General features: G+C 38.3%; 1 protein-coding gene across 1 annotated transcript in view; it reads left to right on the top strand.

Annotated features, from left to right (window-relative positions):
* The window catches only part of ABCA4 (ATP binding cassette subfamily A member 4), a 60,813-nt gene that overhangs the window by 10,218 nt on the left and 27,559 nt on the right, over positions 1 to 23,036 (top strand). Inside the window, exons 6-18 of the mRNA XM_041421722.1 lie at positions 620 to 817; positions 3,356 to 3,445; positions 3,827 to 4,067; positions 5,488 to 5,627; positions 6,722 to 6,838; positions 7,601 to 7,798; positions 10,987 to 11,192; positions 11,946 to 12,122; positions 13,855 to 14,077; positions 15,841 to 16,062; positions 17,450 to 17,654; positions 19,877 to 19,975; positions 20,920 to 21,144. Of these exons, the coding sequence (XP_041277656.1) occupies positions 620 to 817; positions 3,356 to 3,445; positions 3,827 to 4,067; positions 5,488 to 5,627; positions 6,722 to 6,838; positions 7,601 to 7,798; positions 10,987 to 11,192; positions 11,946 to 12,122; positions 13,855 to 14,077; positions 15,841 to 16,062; positions 17,450 to 17,654; positions 19,877 to 19,975; positions 20,920 to 21,144 (2,341 nt within the window). The remainder of the gene's footprint in view (positions 1 to 619; positions 818 to 3,355; positions 3,446 to 3,826; positions 4,068 to 5,487; positions 5,628 to 6,721; positions 6,839 to 7,600; positions 7,799 to 10,986; positions 11,193 to 11,945; positions 12,123 to 13,854; positions 14,078 to 15,840; positions 16,063 to 17,449; positions 17,655 to 19,876; positions 19,976 to 20,919; positions 21,145 to 23,036) is intronic.

Raw genomic sequence — 23,036 nt, 5'->3', positions numbered from 1 at the left:
TTAAAACACAATAAGAAGTTCAGGAAAGATTGGCAGCAGCACAGCCTACAGGAAAAACTAGAAGGGCGGAGGTTTGATGTTTTTCTAATCCCATCTGTTCATGAACATTATTGAAAAGCAGTTACAGTTTGTAAATAACAACTCTTTTTTTTTAATGTGTTTGTTCTTCTTAGTGATGTTAATGTCATGTTTCCTCATTTCACAAGTCAAATCAAGGTTCCCAGGCTGCCTCCCTGTGCAGCCCAGTTTCATTGCAGTTGACACTGCCTAATGAGGACCACACCAAATGAGGCGTGTATGGTTAAAAAATGCTGTTCTTACCACACACATCCCCAGGACATAAGTGACCCAGCAAATATACAAATTATTTCACTGACATAAATTAACGTAATTCCAATTCAAATGTTGCAATTTTAGGGAGGGCAGGGTTGTGTGGTTTTGGAGGTTTTTTTTTTGCAAGACAGACTGGATCTGTCAGTTGAATTCCACATCTCTCTGCCATTCATTAAAATATTAGCAGGGGCTGATATCAAACTGTCCGTTTTTGATAAATTTTTAATTGTTCCTGAGCAGTATTCAAGTTTCATAATAGTAAGTAAAACATTGGTTTTGCTTGCAGTTTGCCTATGGTGTCCCTAGCTTGACTCTGAAGGACATTGCTTGCAGTGAGGTGCTCCTGGACCGCTTTATTATCTTCAGCAGCCGAAGAGGTCTCCCTTCTGTACACAAGGCCATGTGTGCCCTGTCCCAGGACAGTCTACAAAGAGTAGAAGATGCCTTGTATGCAAATGTTGATTTCTTCAAGCTATTTCGGCTGGTAAGTATTGACACAATTAACCCTGCCTTATGCTGTTTTTTTTTTTTTTTTTTTTTTTTTTTTTTTTTTTTTTTTTGCTTATATTTCATTACCCTTCAAGAATTTTTTTTTGTAATAAATCACCAATTGTCCAAGTGGTCTTAGTTTATTTACCCCTGCAAGTGTAAGGCTATGGATGTGTGATTGTTAACCTACCACCAGCAGGACACCAGATAGTTCTGAGTATGTTTTGGAATGAAACAGATGAAATTCACAGTACAGCAGAACTAAGAGATTCAAATGCAGTTTTAAAATTAAAGCTTGTGTTGAAATATTATCTGGTCTTTCCAGTCTGTGTAGCAAAACAGTGCATGGAAAACCTACAGGGAATCATGAGGATTCTGAAAATACTAAGTACAGCCCATTCTGTCTTTGCTCCATCCAGCATGACAGAATTTTACACTGCAGTCAGTCATGATGCAGCTTGAACTGGTGTAGCCATGTGAACTGTTTTTAAAAAACCCAAACCAACCAAACTAGCAAGTAGTTCTGGCTTTCATCACTCTTTCTATAGAAGCTTTTCCTTACTTCTGTTCATTTTCTTTGCCCTTCTTTGTGTTCTTTGTGTTCTACTGTGACCTTGCTATGAATTAACCACTTCTGCAGCCTTGGTTTAGTATGGAGATATTATGCCACTCAGATATGTATGTATAAACAGAGATTAATATTATTACTTTAAAATATATAATAAAATACAAATTATATCAAATAAATAATTATAAAATGGCATATTTTTCTAGTATTTCATGTGTATTCTGCACACTGAGGTGATGCTTTCAGAAAACTATTAATAAAGACTCCAAGGTCTCTTTCCTCATGATAGCAAAGTTAAATGTCTATCACTGTGCATATATCTTTCATGTTTGTTTTCCCTGTGATCATGCTTTTCATTTTTCAACACTGAATTTTAATTTGCTGGTTTTTACCTTGTAATATAATGTCATGAAACCATCACATTGTCAGTTTGCTTTAAAGGAGCAGGCAGGATATATGAAAAAGTTGCATAGGAAGTATTGGTCAGACTCTTCTGCCACAGCAGTGTAGCACTGTGATTAATTTAACACGGATTTTGTTCAGATCTGAGTTTCCCAGAACTGGGAACAGAGGATGCCAGGAGCTGCAATTGACACACCAGCAAAACACTGTTTGATTATTGTAGCATTGATAGTCATTGTGCCCATGTGATTTTACCAGCCCTGATTTGTGGCCAGCGTCTGAGAGATGCTGTTTTCCATTCCTAAAATATATCGTCTTATGTTTTCATATATCTTATGCTTGCTGGAAGTAGCAGAGAATTAATACTACAGTATTTCTAAAATAGATTTTCAGTATTTGAGGACTTAAGTGAATATTCACAATGTACTGCCCAGCTTTTTTTACAGGTTTACAATTCCTGTTCTTCCTCAGAATTTCAAAAAGACCAGGTTGAGGCAGGTGCTCCAAGAACCCTGTACAGTCTTTGCACAGACTGGTTCCCCTTAGAGGACATGGAAAAGTGTATTTTGAAGCCCTGCATGTATTCTTCCTGCCTGAATGTCAAGTGACAGATCAGAACACGCTAACACGAGCTTTCCATAAAAGCTCTAGCCTTTGTGGCTCCCTGCCAGGTACCTACACAGTGCAGCTGTCTTCTGCTTTCTTAACCACCTACTGACTTAAGGGAATGGTAGGCATTCAGCAGGGTGTGCAGGCATTTTTGAGGAAGGCTTTTTAGGGGCTTGTCTCATAGATATCACAGTCTAGCTATCTACAAGTCCAGCTTTGTATTTTATTGTAATAGCAGAAGAAATGTCTGAGAAAGCCTCAAGAGTTCCAAGTGCATATGTCATTCTTTAGACAGCTGACAGAGAAGGATGCAGTGATGCAAACAAAGTGGTATGTGACAGCATACAATGGTGTCACCTCTTTCTCTTAAGTCACTGATAAATAAAATGTTAACCTCTACTGAAAAGGCAGTTTGTTCAGTCTGCAGAAGCCTGGGAAAGTAATGGTTTCTCTCAGGTCTGATAAACAGTGAGAACCACACTGTCCAAAATCAGGAATTTTCTGAAGTATAAAGTTTTCTACAAATTATTTACCTCCATGGCAAATGGGGCTTCTGTATCAAACCTTAGCTAAATTTGGAAGTTACCAAGAGTCTGTATATCTCACTCAAAGAATAGTGTCTGTAAGAAGTAGCTTCTCAAATGTCCCAGTTCCTGCATACCTCCTCCATTTTTGCACCTTTTGTCATGGTGGGCTTAAATTAACAGAGCAAATCCCAAGATATATTTTAAGTGGCTTGTGTTTGTTTCAGCCTGGTATTAGAAAGAACATTTACACAGACATCTGTGTGTCTGCATATGAGTACTGGATTTGTGACCCCATAAGACAGGCTTATAAGATATTTTTCCAAATAACTCAAAGAATGTGAGCTACAGAGATGCCATTTGGATTTTCTTTTCATTGTTTTAACTGTTTTAATGTAGAAGGTTTTCCCTATTTTTTATGTATTCACAGCTTCCCACTGTGTTGGACAGAAACTCACCAGGTGCTGACCTGAAGGCCTGGGGGAGGGTGCTGTCTAATGTCTCCCAAGCAGTGCAAAAGGTAAGTGGTCTAATAATAGATTACATCACTTTTCTGCATAGCTCATAGTCCTTTTTGTCCTTTGTTGTTTTTATGTTCCAGTTACCTGCTTTACCAGAAGGAAAATAGACTTGTTGGGGAAGAGTTGATTCCTTAAAAATTCATTCTTCTCTCATTAAAAAATAATGTAGTCGTAAGCATTGGCAATTCTGAAGTGTATTCTTTTCTTCAGAAAAGATATGAAAGAACAAGAACTGAAAATGGTGCCTGTGACAGGGCTGAGGAGATGAAAGGATGAGGTTCTGACTGCATTCACATTTTACCATCTGGGCACAACTGCGACCTCACCAGATGCTTACTTGCTTTGAGGGCTGCAATTAACCAAGTCTTGTCTTTCTGCAGCTGGCCAGGAAGCCAAGTGTTCAGGACCTTTTGAGGGTTCTGCAACCATTTCTACAAGATGGAAGGCCAGAATCCTTAGGCCACTTGGTGAGTTCCCTGTCGGATCTTTTCTGTGGCTACCCAGAAGGAGGTGGATCCAGAGTGCTTTCCTTCAACTGGTATGAAGATAACAACTACAAAGCTTTCCTGGGGATTGACTCAACAAGGAAGAAATCTGGTTATCTTTATGATAATACAACCAGTAAGTTTTTCCACCAAACCATTAAGAAATTCTCAACAGGTGCACCCTATGTTCAAGTACTAGCATAAAATGTTGCTTTTATAAATAACATTTTAAAGCAGTTGATTTAGGAAATTAGACCCAGTTGAAATTATTTTACTCCATACTTACTTCATAGCTGGAAGCAGAGAAGCCCAGGACTTGACAACTGACAGAAATACCCATTTGCTTTTAATATGGAGGCATAATCATAGGCATGATCATAATTAAGACTGTTCCTCTGTTTTATCTTCTATTATATGCTACTGATATCAGGAAGATACCCCTGAAGAAGCTTCAGGAAAAGACAGTATGGCATTCTGGAATTACTTTTCTCCAAAGTAATTTCCTAAACTTTATTTTTTCTCATAACTTGTTTGATGGCCTGTGGCACAGGAATTTAACAGTCTCTCCTTTCCAATAATAGTCAATTTGATACATGGTGGCTGTTAGCTTCCTGCATAAAACTACATCTATTTTGTAGCAGTAATGTTCTACAGCATGATTACATTTTACCAAGAAAATATTTCAGTTTACCAATTTTTGTTGCTTTTATTTCCTCACTATTTATTTCCTCCTGTTGTAATAGGAAATAATGCAAACAAGAGCCACTTTTTTACCATTTGTTATTTTGTCTTTTTATTATGTCCCCTTCAGTTTGCTACTACTGAGCTCACCAGCAGTTTTTTCTGTACTACCACTCATGTTATAGCTGGTGGTTCTGTGTCCCTTCTGCTATGAAGTATATGATTGCATGGTGACAAAGTACAGATGGGCAGTTTGCTTACAGAGACTCCTACCTTTCACTGTTTGTGTTAATACTTGGCTCTACTTATATCTGAGACTTCCAAAGAGGCCCAGTACTCCATCTCTTCAATCAGGAAACAAATTAATTGAATGCTGTCCAAGTAAACTAATTACTTCATAGTGCAGGGGTAAGATAAAAATATTTACATTAAAATGTTTAATTTTAAATTATTGTAGGATCCAATTCTGAACTGTTCCGGAGCTCAACATCTAAGCCCACAGCATCAGCTTTGTATTATTATCAGCTACAATACAAAGGAGCTAAGTCATTAGGAGTAAAGCAAATAAAGCTCAAACTGCTCAGTGAGTTCTGAGCTGTCTCGTTTCCTTCCATATGAAATACCATGTAAATAACAGCAAATTTCAAATGGCTATTTATGTTTGCTTTTCCAATTTACATAGCACATTTTACAACTCCAATATCTACTTAATAGTCTTGCTGTTCATTCAGTCATTGTACTTCTGCATTGCAGAATGTGCTTTTATTCATTCAGATTCAAACTGTCTGTATTGCCACTAAAAAGCCCTGCAGGATGTTATGTGTGATAGGATTTTAGTAGGGTTACATAAAGACTGTCTTTCTTTCTGTCTTTAGCACCCTTTTGTAATGCATTGATCCAGAACTTGGAATCAAACCCTTTAACCAAAATAGCCTGGCATGCTGTGAAGCCCCTGCTGATGGGAAAAATTCTCTTTGCTCCTGATTCACCTCCTGTACGGGAAATTGTAAAAAATGTAAGTTCTGAAATACAAAAATGTATATTTCTAAAAATTGTATGCTAAGAAACATCTTTTGAAAAACAGTCACCAGTGACAGTCGGCCTAATCAGATTTTCTTCTCAAAACTCCATTTGTTCTGATGGTCCTCAGAGGAAGGACAGGTACTCTGTTTAAAGAACAGGAGATAGGTCTTCACTGATTCATCCCATCTTGGTGCATGCTACATGGTTTTTCCAGCTCACCCAAGCAGCATTTTGTTGGCACGATTCCACATTTACACTAGTAAGCATAGTAATATTTATTTTACAGAGGTAGGAACATGAGCAGCTCTGTGCCAGTAACTATTTAAATGAAGCAGCTGTGAGACTTAGATAAGCTTATTGAGAACTAACACTGAGATATTGCAAACCAATAGCAACATCATGGTTTATTATTTTATCTTTTGAATGCATAAAGAATTTTCATTAAAATAGGATGGAACTTGGACTCTTCAGCAAAATGCTTGAAGTTGGGTGAAATTAATCTGAGCAGTTAAATCAAGGTTGCGTATGACCCAGATTTTGGCCAGCTCATAACCAGCAATTCACTACTCTAGAGGTCTGTACAAGGCACAGAACTACTGCTCAGATTTCACACAGAAAAACATCAGATTTACAGCAGCTCAGCATTTCAGGTCTTAATAGCATGGCTGTGGGAGTATCTGTCTTTTCCAGCTGCCTTCCATTCATTCATCTACTCACATCATCATCTTCCTTTTTAGTTCTTAATGGAGAGAGAAAGTCAAGGGGAAAATTCTAAATATTTCTACCAAAAATCTGAGTATTTAAAGGAATTGTAATTAATTAGGCTTAATGTGCAATTGTTTTTTCCATTACATATACCATAGAATTTTATCCTAAGTGATTTTGATTCTGGCTGGATTTTACAGATTCTTTTTCTGATGATTATTAAAATTTCTGCTATTTGAACAAGTTGGATAAGTTTTGAAGATAAAAACTACAGCTGTCTAAGTTAGAGGTTCTCCTTTCACCAAATCCTGGATAGATCATAAATTCTGCCTTTCTACTTAGATTTCTAAAATTCTTTTCTGCTGGTTTTTTTTTCATCAGGCGAACTTCACTTTTGAGGAGCTTGAACGCCTCCAGTTGTTGACCAAAGCTTGGGAGGAAGTAGGACCTCAGCTGTGGTACTTCTTTCAAAACAGCCTGCAAATGAATATGATCCGTGTATGTTATAACTTATCAAAGATCCTCAGTAAGAGCAGCCTTTCACCATCTTTTATTTTTATTAATGGAGAAGACAATTAATTTGAAAGATTTGGCCAGAAGCACAGCCTGTGCAGCAAAGAAGCTGTGGCCTTTAAGGCTATTGGCTGCTGGGCTTGGTTTGAAGGCAAGTCATAGATGCCTTACAGCATCCCTGTGGCAAAACCTCAGGTCTGGGCAGTCAAGAATCTGGCTAATGGCTTCTTAATAAAGGCAGCAATTGCTGCTTCCCTGTCTCCCCAAAATGTCTTTCAAGAAAAGGCAACTTGATTTTCTTGAATTCTGTATAGGCAAAGAAGGCAGTAAGACCATACCTTTTCTGGGCCAGACAGAAATTTATTTTGGGAAATTGCTTATTTCTGTATCATTTAGATTTGACTTTGATCAGCTGCAATTACTGTCTGTAGTTGAAGTTTATAAAGCAGTTCATACTAGAAAAAACATTTGGTTTCCTCATTTTTCTATATTGTAGTAGACATTTATAATGTTTATCCTCTTGCTTATAGGGAAAGAATGCAATTAACAGTCAAGGAAAAATTTCTTTTCATCCATTCTTCAGATCACACATGCAGTTATGCAATAACCCATTTGTAAAATTGATTCTTTAGCATACCCTTTTGTCCTTGTTCGTGTGTTGAAAGAGTTATGGAAATGGAAACCTTTCTAGCTAAACAGGGCATGGAAAGACAATCATTGTGGCAAAGCTGTCATATTTTTCTTCAGGACTCTCTGAAACATCCTACAGTGAGGGACTTCCTGAACAGCCAGATGGGTGCAGAAGGCTTCACGGCAGAACATATCATCAACTTTCTGCACAATGGGTCTTCAAGGAGCCGGGAGAAGGGAATGGTGGACTTTGACTGGCGGAACATCTTCAGCGCTGTAGACCAAGTCCTGCGTTTGCTCAGTCAGTATTTGGAGGTAAATGTATCCCTGCCCCCTTCAGGAAATAATTGTAGAGGATATCTTAAAACCAGTTAGGCAGTACTGGGTTCTGTGGTAATAGACGAGAAAGTTAAAATCATAAAATCTTTGTTTGTTTCAAGTTGAATCTCATTATCCAAACCATGTGTTTAGAATAATACAGTGGCACAAGTATATGAATACTTATTAAAAGAAGTTCAATTTGATGGTCTTCAAATGCTTTACTCAAAATGCTGGTTGAATGTCTGAACACACTTCAATGCTAAGAGGAAGAAAGTAAATGCAAAACCTCAAAGAATTGGTTTCTTGAAAGTATTAATAACCAACAGGCCACTAATTTCCTGACCTTTTCACTAAGGTCAGGAGCAGAGGAACTAACAGTTCTTTGGTAAGTCCCTTTGCAGGTTTTTAAGCATCTGATCAAAATTCCATTGAAACCAGTGAGGGAGTTTCCACTTGTTCTGTGGTCACTTCTGACAAGATGTCTGTCTCTTTCCTGCAATCTGTACCTCTCTTCTCTAGCAAGTTGTTTTCAGTGGTGCCTTCTGTGGATTTTTGAGAGAAAATTGGTACCAGTTATAGGCAAGAAGACTAAGCCTAACTCCTAATTTCAATCCAGTTCAGTCTAAAAGACCATTTGTCCCTACCAAGAAGGCAGGAACTGAAAGTTTATCTGCCTTCCTACAGCTAGTACAAGAAGGAAAAATAAAGGCTTTGCACAAAGGTCTTCTGATTCATTTAATGATTTTTGTATCATGTCAGCAGAATTATTTCTTGTCAAACTGAGAGAAATATATTGTGTGCAGCAGGTCAGTGCTGGAACATCAGTAATATCAGAACAGTTACTGTACCTGGTAATAGATCTTTGTGTCCTAATATTCTTTGTAATGAGCTTATTCTTTAAAGTCTGCTGTTTACACGGAGTTGTAAGCACTTGAGAACATTTTCCCACTGTGCCACACACAATGGGAACAAATAGCTCCCTTTGGGGAATAGCCTGCTCCTTACCACCATAGTATGCAATAAGGGCAGGTGTGTTGCCAGCACTTGTCTTTGGCAACTCCAGGTCTCTGCTGCAAACTCTGATGCAGCTGAGAATCCCACAAATTATGCAGTGGCTGCTCCTCCTCACCACCCCAATAATTTCCTGTTCTTCCCTTTGATTACCTTAGGCCACAGAAAAGCTAAATTGTTAGTGAGAGCTATGCAGTCACTTCTTTATGTTTATTCTCTGGTTTTATCTTCCAACCTGTTCTTATTCTTAAATTTTGGTTTTTGTTTTCCCATTTTCATTGAACCATTTTAAATTTTAAATAATTACTGGCAGTAGATTTGAAATAAATTTCCCCAAGTAGTTGATTAATTAATTTTTATATAGTGAGATTTATGAAGACACAAACTGAGTTCCAATTCACTGGGCAGAAAGAAAAGCCTAGGTAGAGCATACAGCCTTTGTTTAGAATGTAGTTCATGTTAAGAGAAACAAATTCTAGCTTTGCTCATAGATTACTATATAAAATGTCTTCTCACTTTCAAACTGTGTGAATTATTGCAACACTCCCATCTTGCCCTATGTTCTTATACAAGCTTTGATTTCACTCTACTCATGGAGAAGATCTATAAGCATTTGTGTTTTGTGTTTTGAACACTTGCAGCTTCCTTTACTGAACCCCTGGATTAGAGCCTATGCTGCTCCTCAGCCCACTCCAGGCACTGTCTGTTCTGCAGTGAAAATCTGGACAAGTTCAGTTGCTGTCAGTACTTTGCCAGTATCATTCTCACAGATTCCCCAGGAGAACTGTCTGAGTTCTTCTGCAGCTGAAATAAGTGTATTGAAAATAATTCCTCCTGATAAAGAAACAGTAAATAATCCTCCAGGCCCTGTAAAGACACAGTTCCACAGGAGGGGTTTGCTTTCCACACACTGCCACTTTTGCAAGAGCTAAACTGAATTGCTAAACTCAGTTAACATCATGTGGGATAAATGTATCCCCAAAAAATTAATGCAACATGAGCCATCAGTCTGATTTTATTTCTCTTCTGGCATGCAAAGTTTTCTGCCTTATTTTGCTTTCTGATATGGAATTCTACATATATTTTAGTTTTCTGAAGCAAAAGGGAAAATGAACGCTTACAAACATCAGGAAGAATAAAGCCACAAAAGAGTATTACCAATTTAAGCACTGTTCTGTTGTGATTTAAAAAATATATTTTCATATAGATCCCATTAAGCTGTGATAGTACAAGTTTTAAGGGAAACATAGCATGTTTTCTCACAGGGAAAGGTTAAGTAAAGGAGTCTTTAAGATTAAATAACAAGTACCAGCATGAGCCCTTTGATGTAGACTAATTTTTAGTTATTGGCTTGCAAGAAATGATCAGGGAGATAAGATCAAACAAGTTAGCCTGTTGGAATTTTATGAAGCAAAGGAATTCAATAAGTATCTTTCCAGTCAGTCAGGGGTTAAATACTTCTACTCCCTGTTAATATTTTGCCAGTTCTGAAGGGCAGAAGCTAAATATACGAACATAAATCTGTAATTTTACAGACAACTAATGCTAGAGTTTATAGCATTCACAATCTTTGTTTTACAATGCCTGCTAAGTAGGACCTAAATGGAGGAACATAAAGAACTTAAGTTTTGACGAATTTTTGTCTTGTATGTGCATTGATAAGAATACAGTTTGTAATAATGACAGAGACTAAGAAAGAAGACTTTTTTTTATTGAGATAGCCAATAAATATGACATGTTAAGTCAGGAGGTAAATCAAGTGTCAGAATTCATCGGGGATGCAATATGACCAGTTAGATAAATCAATGACTTGTCTGGTGTTACATAGGAATAAACATTGAAATACCTAAGAGATATTTAAATTTAAATGTATGCTCTGACTTTTCCTAGTGCTTCACTTGACAAAGTGCTTTTCATCTGAAGTCCACAGCCAGTGTTCTTTTCTTACAGATCAGTCATCCTTTAGCTGCCTAGTATTCACTCAGGCACTTTCTGGGCTGAAGAAGGGAGGAGAGAGTCAACTTTTAATAGTTTCATCATAAAACTGAAAATAACAATAGTTTCAGTTGAATCTACTTTCCTTTTTTGTTTTCAACCACTGTTGTTTGCTTTAATGTATACCACTTAGGATTTTAATCCCATGCAAGTTTTCTCTTTCTAATTATTTGTAGTGTTTGACCTTGGATAAATTTGAAGGTTATCTTGATGAAACTCAGCTGACTCGGCAAGCCCTTTATCTGCTGGAGGAAAACAAATTATGGGCTGCTGTGGTTTTTTCAGACTTAGAACCTACAGCCAGCAGTCTCCCACCACATGTGACATACAAGATCCGAATGGACATAGATGCAGTGGAGAAAACAAACAAAATCAAAGACAGGTATTTTCCTGATAGTTATTTCTCAGTTCTTGCCTGCCATAACATAAATATGAGAGACATAAGGGTGTTAGAACCTGTGTGGGATGCATATGTAAAATCCAGCTGTATTTGTTAATAGTTACTGTGTAGTGCAGCGTAGAATCCATCTCCAGTTACCAGGTACTAACACAAATGGTATCACTCTTGTGACAAGCCAAGCAGTGGGTGGGTGCACGAATACAAGGCAAAGGGATGACTCTGCTCAGAATCTGTTCAGTAACCTGCTTCAGTTTATAGATGGCCCCACCATTGGGAAAGACAGATAAGGAAGTCCTGCATGGACTGTGACTCAGCGCTCCTCCACCTGGACAGCAGAACTTCTCTGCTGTTCCTCCTCAAGTCCCCACCAAATAGACTCGATTAAAGGGATATCATTTCTCAGGATTGTCTACAGAAGAATATAATGGTATCTGGTAGTTGCAATTCCAAATACAGTTATTTCTATTCTAGAACAGTTATTCTGCTGTGGGACTAATTTATGTACATTTTAAGCCACAATTGCTATTCCAAGTGAGTGCAGAGAAAATTAGAGGAAAAAAAATAGCCTTCTACTTTCTTAAGCAATATGGTCTGATAGACCAAAGTCTAGAAAAGACAACTCCAGGCAGTGTCCCTACAATTTCAGTTGCTAAGATTAATTAATTAATTTGTCCTACAACCCTTCCCTAAAGTCACTGCTTACCCAAATGGTTTCCATGTGAATTTTCTTTTGAGGTACTGGGATCCTGGTCCAAGAGCTGATCCTGTTGATGATTTACGTTATATCTGGGGAGGCTTTGCATATCTCCAGGACATGATTGAGCATGGGATTATAAAGACCCAGACCAGCACTGAAGTGCCATTGGGAATTTATCTGCAGCAAATGCCATATCCGTGTTTTGTGGATGATGTGTGAGTAAAAGCAGTTTGTCTTAATTCTATTGAATACTTGGATTGCTGGATGGTTTAAGATTCTCAAGCACCAGAATTAGCCCTAAGTTACGAATGTCCTAAGGTATAAATGCAAGAGTAATAATTGAGACACAACTGAATTAATTTGGTTTTTTCCTTATCCTGTCATAACCCAGACTCCACAAGCCACCTTTGCCAAGGTTTGACCCCTAATCCCAATCCTGGCCTTTGTTTCATCCAGTATCCAGGCCTAAAATGAACTTAATGCACTAGCCCCTTAAAAGCAGCAGTTTTCTTCCAATTTTCTTCCCTGTTCATGGTGTGCCTGCTCCAATGCTGCAGTCTGTGATACTGCAACTGTCCTGGTATACTTTTCACTCAAAAAAAAAAAAAAGGCATTAGGGAAATCTTTTCATAGTTCTGTCCATGTGCTCTGTGCAGGCGAATGCTACTGCTTCTGATAAAAGCAAATTGCAGACACATAGATTGACCTGTCATTCCCGTCACTCATTATGTGTTAGTCTGACAAAACATCACCCTGGCAAGCCTGCTGTCTATCTCTTCTCCACTGAGGACATTGCAGAGGCAGAAACCCCATCTGTGCAAAAGTTCTCTGAAGCCTGCAGTAGCCACATGCAGATCAGGGCTGGTATCCAAATTCAGTGATGGCCTCTGCAGAGATCCTGCTTAATTGAGGGAAGTGCACCCTCAAGGTAACCTGTAGGCTGTGCTGTGCACGTTACATGTGTCCACCAACTGGCAAACTCAGCGTGCCCAAGGCCACATCACAAAAGCATGGGTTTATTTCTCCAGACCAGATTGCTTTTCAGGAATTTTTTGGTGAGAAAGTGAAGATTTTCCCTTTGTTTTGAAGCTGATGTAGCTTTCATAGCACATGGGAAAAATGTAGTTCTATAGGGCTCAGACTTAGGAACCTGAAGACTTTTTGCTCCTTGCCTTTAGCAGCTATGAGCTGCAGTGTTAATTAGTGGTATTAAACAGCTCACATAAGGATGAGCAAGTACCCTGGGAGCCTGAATAATAAAACCATCCACATCAATCCTAACTAGGGAGAGGGAGATGTATTCCCTCATCTTCTTCACAAGATAACTCCCCCGGCACAGCAAGGCCATCAATGCCAGGGAGACATTGTTTATGTTAACGTGTTCCCAGACTCAGCAAAATGAAGAGATAAACAGTGCAGCTGACAAACCGTGTCCTGCACAGGACCTTGCTTAATAACTCCTGTGGCTATAGTGTGCTTAATAGAAAACTGCCTCTGGCTCAGCCTGCATTGGGTGCCAAGGGCTGTGGTGAGTTGGCCATGACTGAATGCCAGGTGCCCACCAAGCCTCTCTATCACCCTCTTCCTCAGCAAGAAAGGAGAAGAAATTAAGATGGAAAACAACTCCTAGGTCAAGATAAGGCTCTTTACTAAAGCTAAAACAAAAAATAACCCAGAGATTTCGTAGCCTTCAATAACCCTTAGAACCTCTTTGTAAAATAGAAATAACATTCATCTGTCTCATGGGAATGCAGAAACCATTACTTTATTAATATTTAGGGTGCTTGTGAGGTTTACTAGTAACATGCTATTGATGTTTGGACAGAATTTACAGTTCTGTGTTTAATTAATACACTCTTCCCAACTCCTTTTCCTTTTCATTTTTGCTTTTCATCTAATATTTCTCTGTTTTACCTAAATTTAATTTATTCCTTCTTGCTTTGGTAGCTTCATGATCACCTTAAACCGCGCCTTTCCCATCTTCATGGTGCTAGCTTGGATATATTCAGTCTCCATGACTGTGAAGAGTATAGTGCTGGAGAAGGAAATGCGTCTGAAAGAGGCTATGAAGAACAGGGGCATAACCAACGGAGTGATCTGGTGCACGTGGTTCCTAGACAGCTTTTCCATGATGGCTGTGAGCACATTCCTCCTCACAGCTCTGATTATGGTAGGGATTGCTACTCTCAAACTCACTCTTGTGTTTGCACTCCTGATACCAGTTTGCTGTTGAGAAAGAATAGTAGCCATAAAGAGGGAGATGTGAATAGTGGAGGCCTGCTCTGATCACAGCACGTAGCAGGCACATTCTTCTAAGCAGACCTCATAACAGCATCAGCACTTGGCAGAGACAGAACAATAAATGCACCAGTAAAGATTTATTGCGGGATCACTCATAGAAAATACATCAGGCTGGTTACTCTGTATATTGTATTTTCTGTAGGCAGATGCAGATCTCCCAATAAATAATAAGTGTTGTTTTAAATCAAAGAGATAATTTGCAGAATTTTAATCTTGTAATTCACTACATGTCATTAATTTTTAATATTCAGTGCTTGTCTGCTTAGAAACTGTGCAACTATTTCAACGGAAAAAGAGACTGCAAGAACAGAACTTTCAGGAAAACCTAAAAAAAAAATCCACCTTTTGCTCCAGTGATTCAGAATTACTGTAATTTTTATAACTTTTCAGGACAGTTCAGATGTTGTCTCTGAGGACTACCTTTTGTCTCCACTACCTGAGAACCAAGCTTTATATTGAGAGCTTGCTGCTATATTTTATCATATAAATGTATAGCATTTTGGTAAGGAAAAATGCCCTTGCATCTTTTCTGATGCGGGGAGCTGGTATTGGTATAAATAGATAGTTAGGGTTCAAGCTGCTCTGTCTTACCAGCATGTCCTGATAAGTTGTTGTAGTTCCTGGTGTTTCCATTGCAGCTTGGGTGGATAGAGAAAGCTCACTTGATTTGCTACAGTGGTTTAATTAAAAATCAGGAGGTAATTAATATCAGAGAGGAATGTGCTTGTACCTGTAATTCACTTTCTTTCCCATATTTCACTATGCCAGTGTGAGGCACCTTTGTATATACATTCTTATGAGACACTACATCCCTTTTGATAAAGAAATCAGTCTCTAAGGCCCAGTGGGATGTTGCAACCATGCTGAGGCCTATTTATAGCCTGAAAGACCTATTTGAGCATTATATAAATTGACCTAATAAATAGGTCTCAACATTGGTTTTAAAGACTACATAGATAATTGGCAGCAATCCCTGTTCTTCTTGAGAGAGAGCATGTAATCCACAAAAGCTCTAATGAAGAAAAGTCAATAAAAGTTCACCCAGTGGGTCAGTTAATACTCAAGGATCTCTGAGAAACTGCGCTTGGATTCCTCAGGTGTGATATGCTTCTGTTTGAATAATATCCAGGTGCAGAAGCTTTATAATTTGCCTATGGTTTTATTGTGGGGTTTTTTTAAGATGTGTTTTGTAACACTTCCTTATGTTGTCTTTTCTGTACATCAAGCAAGTGGATTGAGGGTATGGTGTGAGGAGATAAATGAAAGTTTGTTGTAATATTTCAAAGAGCTTTATTTAAAATGCATGAGTTTCCAAGGGGACAGATCTTGCTTGGAATCATTTACTTGTTAAGACTGCAACAGAATGTCTGTTTTCAGTCAGTTATGAATTTTGTTCTTTCTGTTGTACTAACCTGAAGTCACAATCCAAGAGCAGAGATAAAGTTAGATGAACGATTTGTTGTAATGACCTCAGTTGTTGAAACGAATATCTGGAAGAGTTAGAAGTCATATTAGGTCAGAAAGACTGGCTTATTACTCTGTACCTATTACATGTCAAAAGCAGTTCTGACCTTTCCTGCTAGCAGAAAGCAGCAATACTTGTAAATTTTTCTGTTTTCCTTTTGCTTGCAGCATGGACAAGTGCTACATTATAGCAATCCACTTCTGTTCTTTCTATTCCTCCTGACATTCACCACAGCCACCATAATGCAGTGTTTCTTGTTCAGCACCTTCTTCTCCAAAGCAAATCTGGCAGCTGCCTGCAGTGGAGTCATCTACTTCACCTTGTACCTGCCCCACATCATCTGCTTTGTCTGGCAAGACCGTCTGACTGCTAATCTGAAGATCCTAGCAGTAAGCCTTTCACTGGTTCCATGGCATCTCTGCTCCCCTTCTCACAGTCCACAATGTGGATCACAAAGTATTGCACACTTCTTCCTCTTGACTTTTTTGACTCAGGGGGGGAGACCTCTAAATCTCTCTTAAATAATCAAGGATTGCAGGTGTGGAAGCCTGTAGCACAGACCTAGTTCAAGAGATATCTTCATAGCTTTTAGAAAATTCAATAAAATTGATTTTATGTTTTAAATTCCAGTAAATTAGCATACTAAAATGTTTTAGATGTTTTGAATATTTCCTTGTAAGTAAAATCTGACTTCTGGTATGTTTAATAAATATAAAGGCAGTTCACAAAATGGGAACAGTTATCTTTCTCATGTGCTATAACCTACTTAACACCCTGTGTCTAAGCATAAGAAGACCTCAGGTTGACATTCCTTCTTTACCTGAACTGTAAAGCTAGGAATTGAGCCCCAGTGCCAAAGTTCTGAGAAATACCTTTCATCTAATGAGTTGTAGACATTCTCCATGCACTGTTTCCTTGTTGGTTCTCTTCCATTTTAGGTAAGATACTTAACAAGTCAGGGGAGCTGGAAACTTCTTGCTGTGTTTTGAGATGGAACCATGATCTTATAAAATTACTCAGATTGTATTTCTGTTGCCCAATGAGTTAGGAAGGAGAGTGGGTGTTTTGAGTCCAGTGTACCCATTTTTACCAAGCCATCTAACAGCATAGGTAAAGGAACTGTCTTCTCACACTAGGAAATATAAGGAAACAGGAAAAAGAAAACAAAGCACTTCCAAAGCTGTAACTAGGTGATAAGTAACTGTAACTAAGTTATAAGCTAAGTATGAACTTCTGGTTTATTAGTTTGTTGTGTTAGAATCAGCTAACAGACATGACAGGGGAAGTAGTTGTGGTTTTCCATATCCTCATAATCTGGGGTACTTTCTGTCATGTTACTCAGAGTGGCTCTGCCTCATACACTCAGGAAATACTTTGTTTCACCTACATAATCAAAGGTATACACTGAAAACTTCTAGATGCACCTGTAGCATTTTCCAAACAGACATTAATGAAGGAAAAAAACAATCTTTGAGAGTTTCCTAGTAGTTAAATAAAATACAGCCAAGGTTGAATTCAGTCCATTATAGCTAAATACTGCTTAGAATTGTAGAAAATTAAGCTTTACATGCCAATATAAAAGTGAAACAGCTTTTCTCATGTCATTTGTTACACAATTTTAAAGTCCTGCCCCTAAAAGTCAGAGGTTTTTTTGTTTGTTTGTTTCAAGTTTTTTGTTTTCTTCTTGTGGTGGGGTTTTTTTTGCTTATTTGTTTTTGGGATTTGTTGCAAAGTGTCCCCCTGTCAGGGCTGAATATCTTTTTTCCTTTATTCCAGAGTTTGCTTTCTCAAGTAGCTTTTGGGTTTGGTACAGAATACTTGTCACGCTATGAAGAACAAGGTCTTGGCCTACAGTGGGGTAACATCAGAACCAGTCCCTTGGAAGGAGATGAATATAGTTTTCTTTTTTCCATTAACATGATGGTTTTTGATGCTTTTCTCTATGGAATACTTTCTTGGTATCTTGATAACGTTTTTCCAGGTATGCCAGTTTCTTATTCATACAAAGTAGTGGTAGTTGCTGCAAACTGTGTTAGTCTAATCAGTCTCTGCATATTTCAGTGGCAGAAACAGGGTGTTTGACCTTGTAGACTATGAATCTTATCCAGTTTAGCACTACTGGTTTATTAAGGACTTCCACTTTTCTCTCTCCTCTTTTATTCCTGAAAAGAATGAGGAAGGAACAGTAAAAAGGGACGATGTGATTTCTAGTCCTGTTTTATAATTTAAATAGAAACTAAATCTACAAAACATCATCTGTTAAAATCCAATTTGTGGACATACTTTTCTTTTGAAAAGTTTCAACCATTTCTAGTGAGACTTCTTTAAATTTTTTAAAATATAGTTTTGACAGTAGATTAGATTTTCTAGTTCATATATCTACTTTGGCCACATTATGCAAACTGTTTCTTAAAGGATGGAACTGTTTCCTAAGACACATGCCTTGTCATTGGCAGTTGTGAAAGTTCCTGTGTGGATTTATTTTGTTTCTCAATGGAAATCATGATTCTAGTACAAAGTCACAAAAGGATTTTCTTTGCTATAAATTACAAAATTCTGGAACCTTCTATGTGAAAAAATGATTTGTTCTTCTAGCTTAAATGGTTATGCTTCATATTGAATATTGCTACAATATAATAACTGCCAACTCTTATGCTGTACAAGCAAGTGAGCTTTCTTTGCATCAGTTTATTACTCCTGCATGTATACTGCAATTCCAGAAGGTGTTCTTGGCAGGAGGATATTTTCTTTTTCTTTTGCTTTTTCTTTTGCTGTTTCTTTTATTCCTTTTCTGCAACTCTGTTTGTTTAAAGAAAAGTGGACAATTGACTGTTTGCATGAACACAGCAGGAATTAAACAAGAAATTTCTTCATTCATAGATAAAAATCATTTTTTTTCTGTCAGCACTTTACACAAAAGTAGCATCTTTCAGGGCTTCTAGTTAGTAGCTTCACTTGCTCCCAATATTTGGTCTGTTTTGTCTTTCTGCTGCTCTGTTTCTGTAGAATTTCTGTAGAATTTCATAGCATTTCTCTGTCACATACATACAGCCCTGCCAAATCAGTGCTGTACTATTTGAGGTTACTGCAGGAATTCCCTGGATAATTCCTTGAGCCCTATGGTTCTAGTCCTGCTCAAGTCTGCTCTGAAACCAGCCACCCGTTGGCACAATGGCCGTTTGGCTATTCAAGCATTCTGCTCCATAACAAATTTCAGTTGGGTTTGCATTCATCCTGAATGAGAAGCTGTTGTTTTAGCCACCAGTTTCAGAGGGGAATAATCCAGTCCATAACAAGGCAAACTGTTTATGAACAAAGACAGAGCACTTCTGTGCATGAATAGGAGTACAAGTGGTTGGCTGAAACACAGGTATCTTCTCTTAATTCAGAAGTAAGCAGACACTTTGATAAGCAGTGGTTTTCAATTCATAAAACTGATCATCTTTTTATGAGTATCACAGATCTCCTTGCCTGTTTTGAATAAGTAACACAAGGCCAATAACATCTCAGTTCACAAAGATGCCAGTTTTAAACATAGAAGCTCAAATTCCTTCATTCTATAAATCAATATGATCCAGGAAAGCAGTGTTGACTTCCAGTAACTCTGACCTGAGCTGCCAAGAACTGGTAATGTTATTGTGCTGTCTCTTATCCAAACTGAATTAACCTGTAACTAAAAAAGCCCATTTTTGTTTAAGAAGAGGATTACACTGTTGTCATTTTTCCTGACAGGCTGTGTGCTGAAATAACAGGCAGAGTGTCTTTTCTCATTACCAGTTGTAAATTCAGCCCCAGGATAATAAGTGTAAATTTAAAAAGCTTTTCAGTAATGTCATACCTGAGGTGTTAATTGGGCATTAAAAGAACGTCCTTGAGTGAGGCTAGGATCCCACCTTAAGCTGCTGCCTGGTTGGTAAGGATTCAGGGAGTAGCTTCATTCTGCAATTAAACTACTTTCTACTTAAGACATGGTCAGGCAAGTCACATCACATTTTCTGAATATTTTACTGCTGTCCAAAAGGAAAAAAAACCCAAAAAACTGCTAACAAAATCTGTTCTGTCAACTACTTGGTACGTGGTTTGACCTTCTGATATGCAACACTAGGACTGCACGTGTTTATAATTAGACTTTGCTTAGATGAATTTATACCTACTGCAGAATGGGGTTATGAAGTGCACTTTACCTACTTATTTTTATTTTAGGGGATTATGGGTTACCACAGCCTTGGTATTTCCCTGTGCTGGAATCCTATTGGCTTGGCTCCAGAAGCCCAGAAGCTGAGAAAACAGCAACTGCTGATGGTGAGTTCTTTTAAAACTTTGTTTTTTAGAAATAACTTCACTGATCTGCTTGAAGGTGACTGCATAATATTTCCATTATTTGGCCTGCTGCAAAGGTGAGAGACTGCCATACACTGGGAGTCTTGGCAAGGGCCTTTGAACTTGGAGTGGTGTGCTATCATTAGAGTCATTAGAGGTGAGTCACTGTTCCGTCTGAGAGACTTTAAGGCCTGGCTTAACAAGCAGCATCAAATCCTCACTCTGTAACCTTTTGAGACATTCAAGGAGTTCTTATTGCTCAGCACAACATCCATGAAATGTTAATCTTACACTCAGGTTCCCTAGTTTTCTAAACCTGACTCTTTCCTGGATAGTTTGACACTAATTTAAGTCTGTTTACTTTCTGTTTCTAAGCAAGATCATAATCTACGCCATCCTTGTACCAACGTGAATAAACTCAGTAAAGAGCCAACAAGTTGATTAGGAGTTGGAGCATGTCACATACAAGATGCTGAGAGAGCTGGGTCTGCTCAGCCTGAAGAGAGAAAGCTCAAAAGAGCTAGACTTCTCTGATGTGTCTAGTGGAAGGATGAGAGGCATTGGATATAAGCTAGAAAACAAGAATTCAGATTCAATATAAGGAAAAAAGTATTTATTATGAAGGTAGAACACTGTAACATGTTGTTCAGAAAGGTTATGAAATCTCTATCTTTGGAGATAGTTGCCATGATCTGAATTGGCCATATTTTTTGAGGATTGAACAGGAAGTCTTTGGAAGTAATTTCTGATTTAAATTGTTCTATTATTATCTCAAGTAGTCTGATTGTGTTGATCGTTATTTCATCCTCTCTTCTACAAAAGCCCTTGAAAAGCTCAAGGCTTAGGACTGTTTCCTCTTCCTGAAAATACCTCTAGGGATATTAAATTTTTGTTAATTAAATGTTGATTACTTTTGGTTTATATAGAAAAAAGTCCAGAGTCAGAAGGTTGTGTGGATCAGAAGACCATGGAAAGGGAAAAAAATGAAAGCAACTCAAATAAATCTGAAGAAGCTGAAAAAACAGAAGAAAAGAGTGACGGCCAGGGGAAGAAGGATGGTAAAAACAAACAATGTAAACACAAACGAGAAAAAGAACCCGGCGAGCAGGGGAAGCCTAAGACAGATGTCCAGGACAAAGATGAAATTAATAGTAAGGAGAGAGAGCAACCTGAGTACTTCTGAGATACTATACTCATTGTACTTCATCCCAAACTAGACATAGCAATGATTGGAGCCAAGCTACAAGAGCTAGTAGGGGCCCAGTAAGTGATAGCATGTAACTACCAGAGCTAAGCATGACAGAGACATTGACTCTTATTTATTCCTCTACATTCATCATCCCGTGGAATATTTTAGCCACTACAATTAAGACAGCTGGCTTCCAGAAGAACTCCCTAACTTTTTTTTTTAATCATACAAATGCAGACTGTTTCTTTGGCAAGTTAGTTTTCTTGCTGAGGGGAGCCTAAGAGCCACATACATTGACTCTTTAAAATTAAACAGAGCCATGACATCAATAAAAATACGCTGAGGTGAATGTTCTTCCCTCTTAGTCCCTCCCCTCTATTTTTTTTTTTTTGCCTCTCTTTAGTGTGTTTTGCATCAGTAGGAAAAGGCTGGTTTCAAAGGGATTTATCTGAAGTGCTCTGTATGTCTGTCTGCAGCCTTTTCTGATGCTGACATTAGCCATCACCTAAGAATTCCTGAATAACCTGTCTTGTTTTCAAGCCCCAATGTCTTCTGTTGTGGTGAGCCAGAGAAGTTTTCTGTATGAGATGCTCAGAGGAATGCATGTGAATTCTGTAGCACAAGTAACACAGCTTTGAGCCCTTTCTGACTCTTGAAAAGCAAGAGATAAAAGTGGGGTCATCAGAGCTCCTCACGTAGGCACTGAAAACATGCATTCAGGGTGAATGGAAACAGGACAGGACTTCAAAGGAAAAAGACAGGCAGAGGTTAAAGGTTATTTCAGCCAATCTTCTCCTAGTACTGCCTTATCTTTTTGGTGCTTTACTCCTTAGTTCCCAGGTTCCAACTGCTCCACGGCCACAAAGGAAGGGCTTTCTGCCTCGCACTGTACAAAAAACCCCAAAAACCTGTCTTCCCTTTCAGCCACCCAGGAACTGGGAGGCATGAGGAGAAGCCAAGAGCAGACCTAGTACAGTTCAGTGACAATGAGGATATAGGATCAAAATGGAGAAATATGAATCACAAAAAAAGGGAGCTCAACCTTCCACCAGTGTCCTTCAGGTGATGCAAAGCAGATACTGGGGGAGATCATCAGAGAATTTGCCTCATAATTTGCTAGTGAGTCTTGCAGACAAGATTATGACACATATAAAACCAAGGAAGGTGCCTCAATTGCCAGTATATGGTAGCTATCTAGCCAGACTCCATGTGAACTTCTGTGAATACAGAGATGTTTGTCCCAGCAAGGTAAATGGAAACCTAGATTCTTTTCACAAATCAAAAGAAAAGTTGCTCATAAACATAATTTTATCTAAAATAGTGCTACCCATTCTATATTGACTATTGCAGCTGTTCTCTCATGTACAACAAATTTGGAACTTTTTTCTAAGTCCTGCCGGTGACAATAATGACAGCCACACAAGCTGCTGATGGATGTGGGGCTGGTTTTGCCCAGCTTGCATTGGCTGCTCTCCACACAGGCCTGCTGGCTACTGAACAATTTAAGTAAACTGCAATTGCAAAATAAGCCTTCTACAAAGCCTAAAGCATTCTGTGTAAACAAAAGTGGACAGGGTCTTTAGTTTCAGTTTCTCAGCTCCCATAATTCACATTGCCCAAGGGCTTAATTTACTTCAAAGGAAGTTTGTTTTGTCTAGAAGCTGGTGCAATAAAATGTCTTGATGCTGCTATTTGCAATAATGCATTTTTAATCCTGAGAGAAAGCCATCTCATGCAGTGCTCATGTTAGGTACTATCTAAATCCTGACCTGTTCTCAGCAATGAGATAAATTTCATCTACCAGGATTAAAGGCAAGTTTTTTTGTTGTTGTGGTTTTTTTTTGTGTTTGGGGA

The sequence above is a fragment of the Onychostruthus taczanowskii genome, unplaced genomic scaffold, assembly GCF_017590055.1.
Source record: "Onychostruthus taczanowskii isolate IOZ18803 unplaced genomic scaffold, ASM1759005v1 scaffold7, whole genome shotgun sequence".
Classification (NCBI taxonomy): Eukaryota; Metazoa; Chordata; class Aves; order Passeriformes; family Passeridae; genus Onychostruthus; species Onychostruthus taczanowskii.
This window is presented reverse-complemented; position numbering and strand designations above follow the sequence as displayed.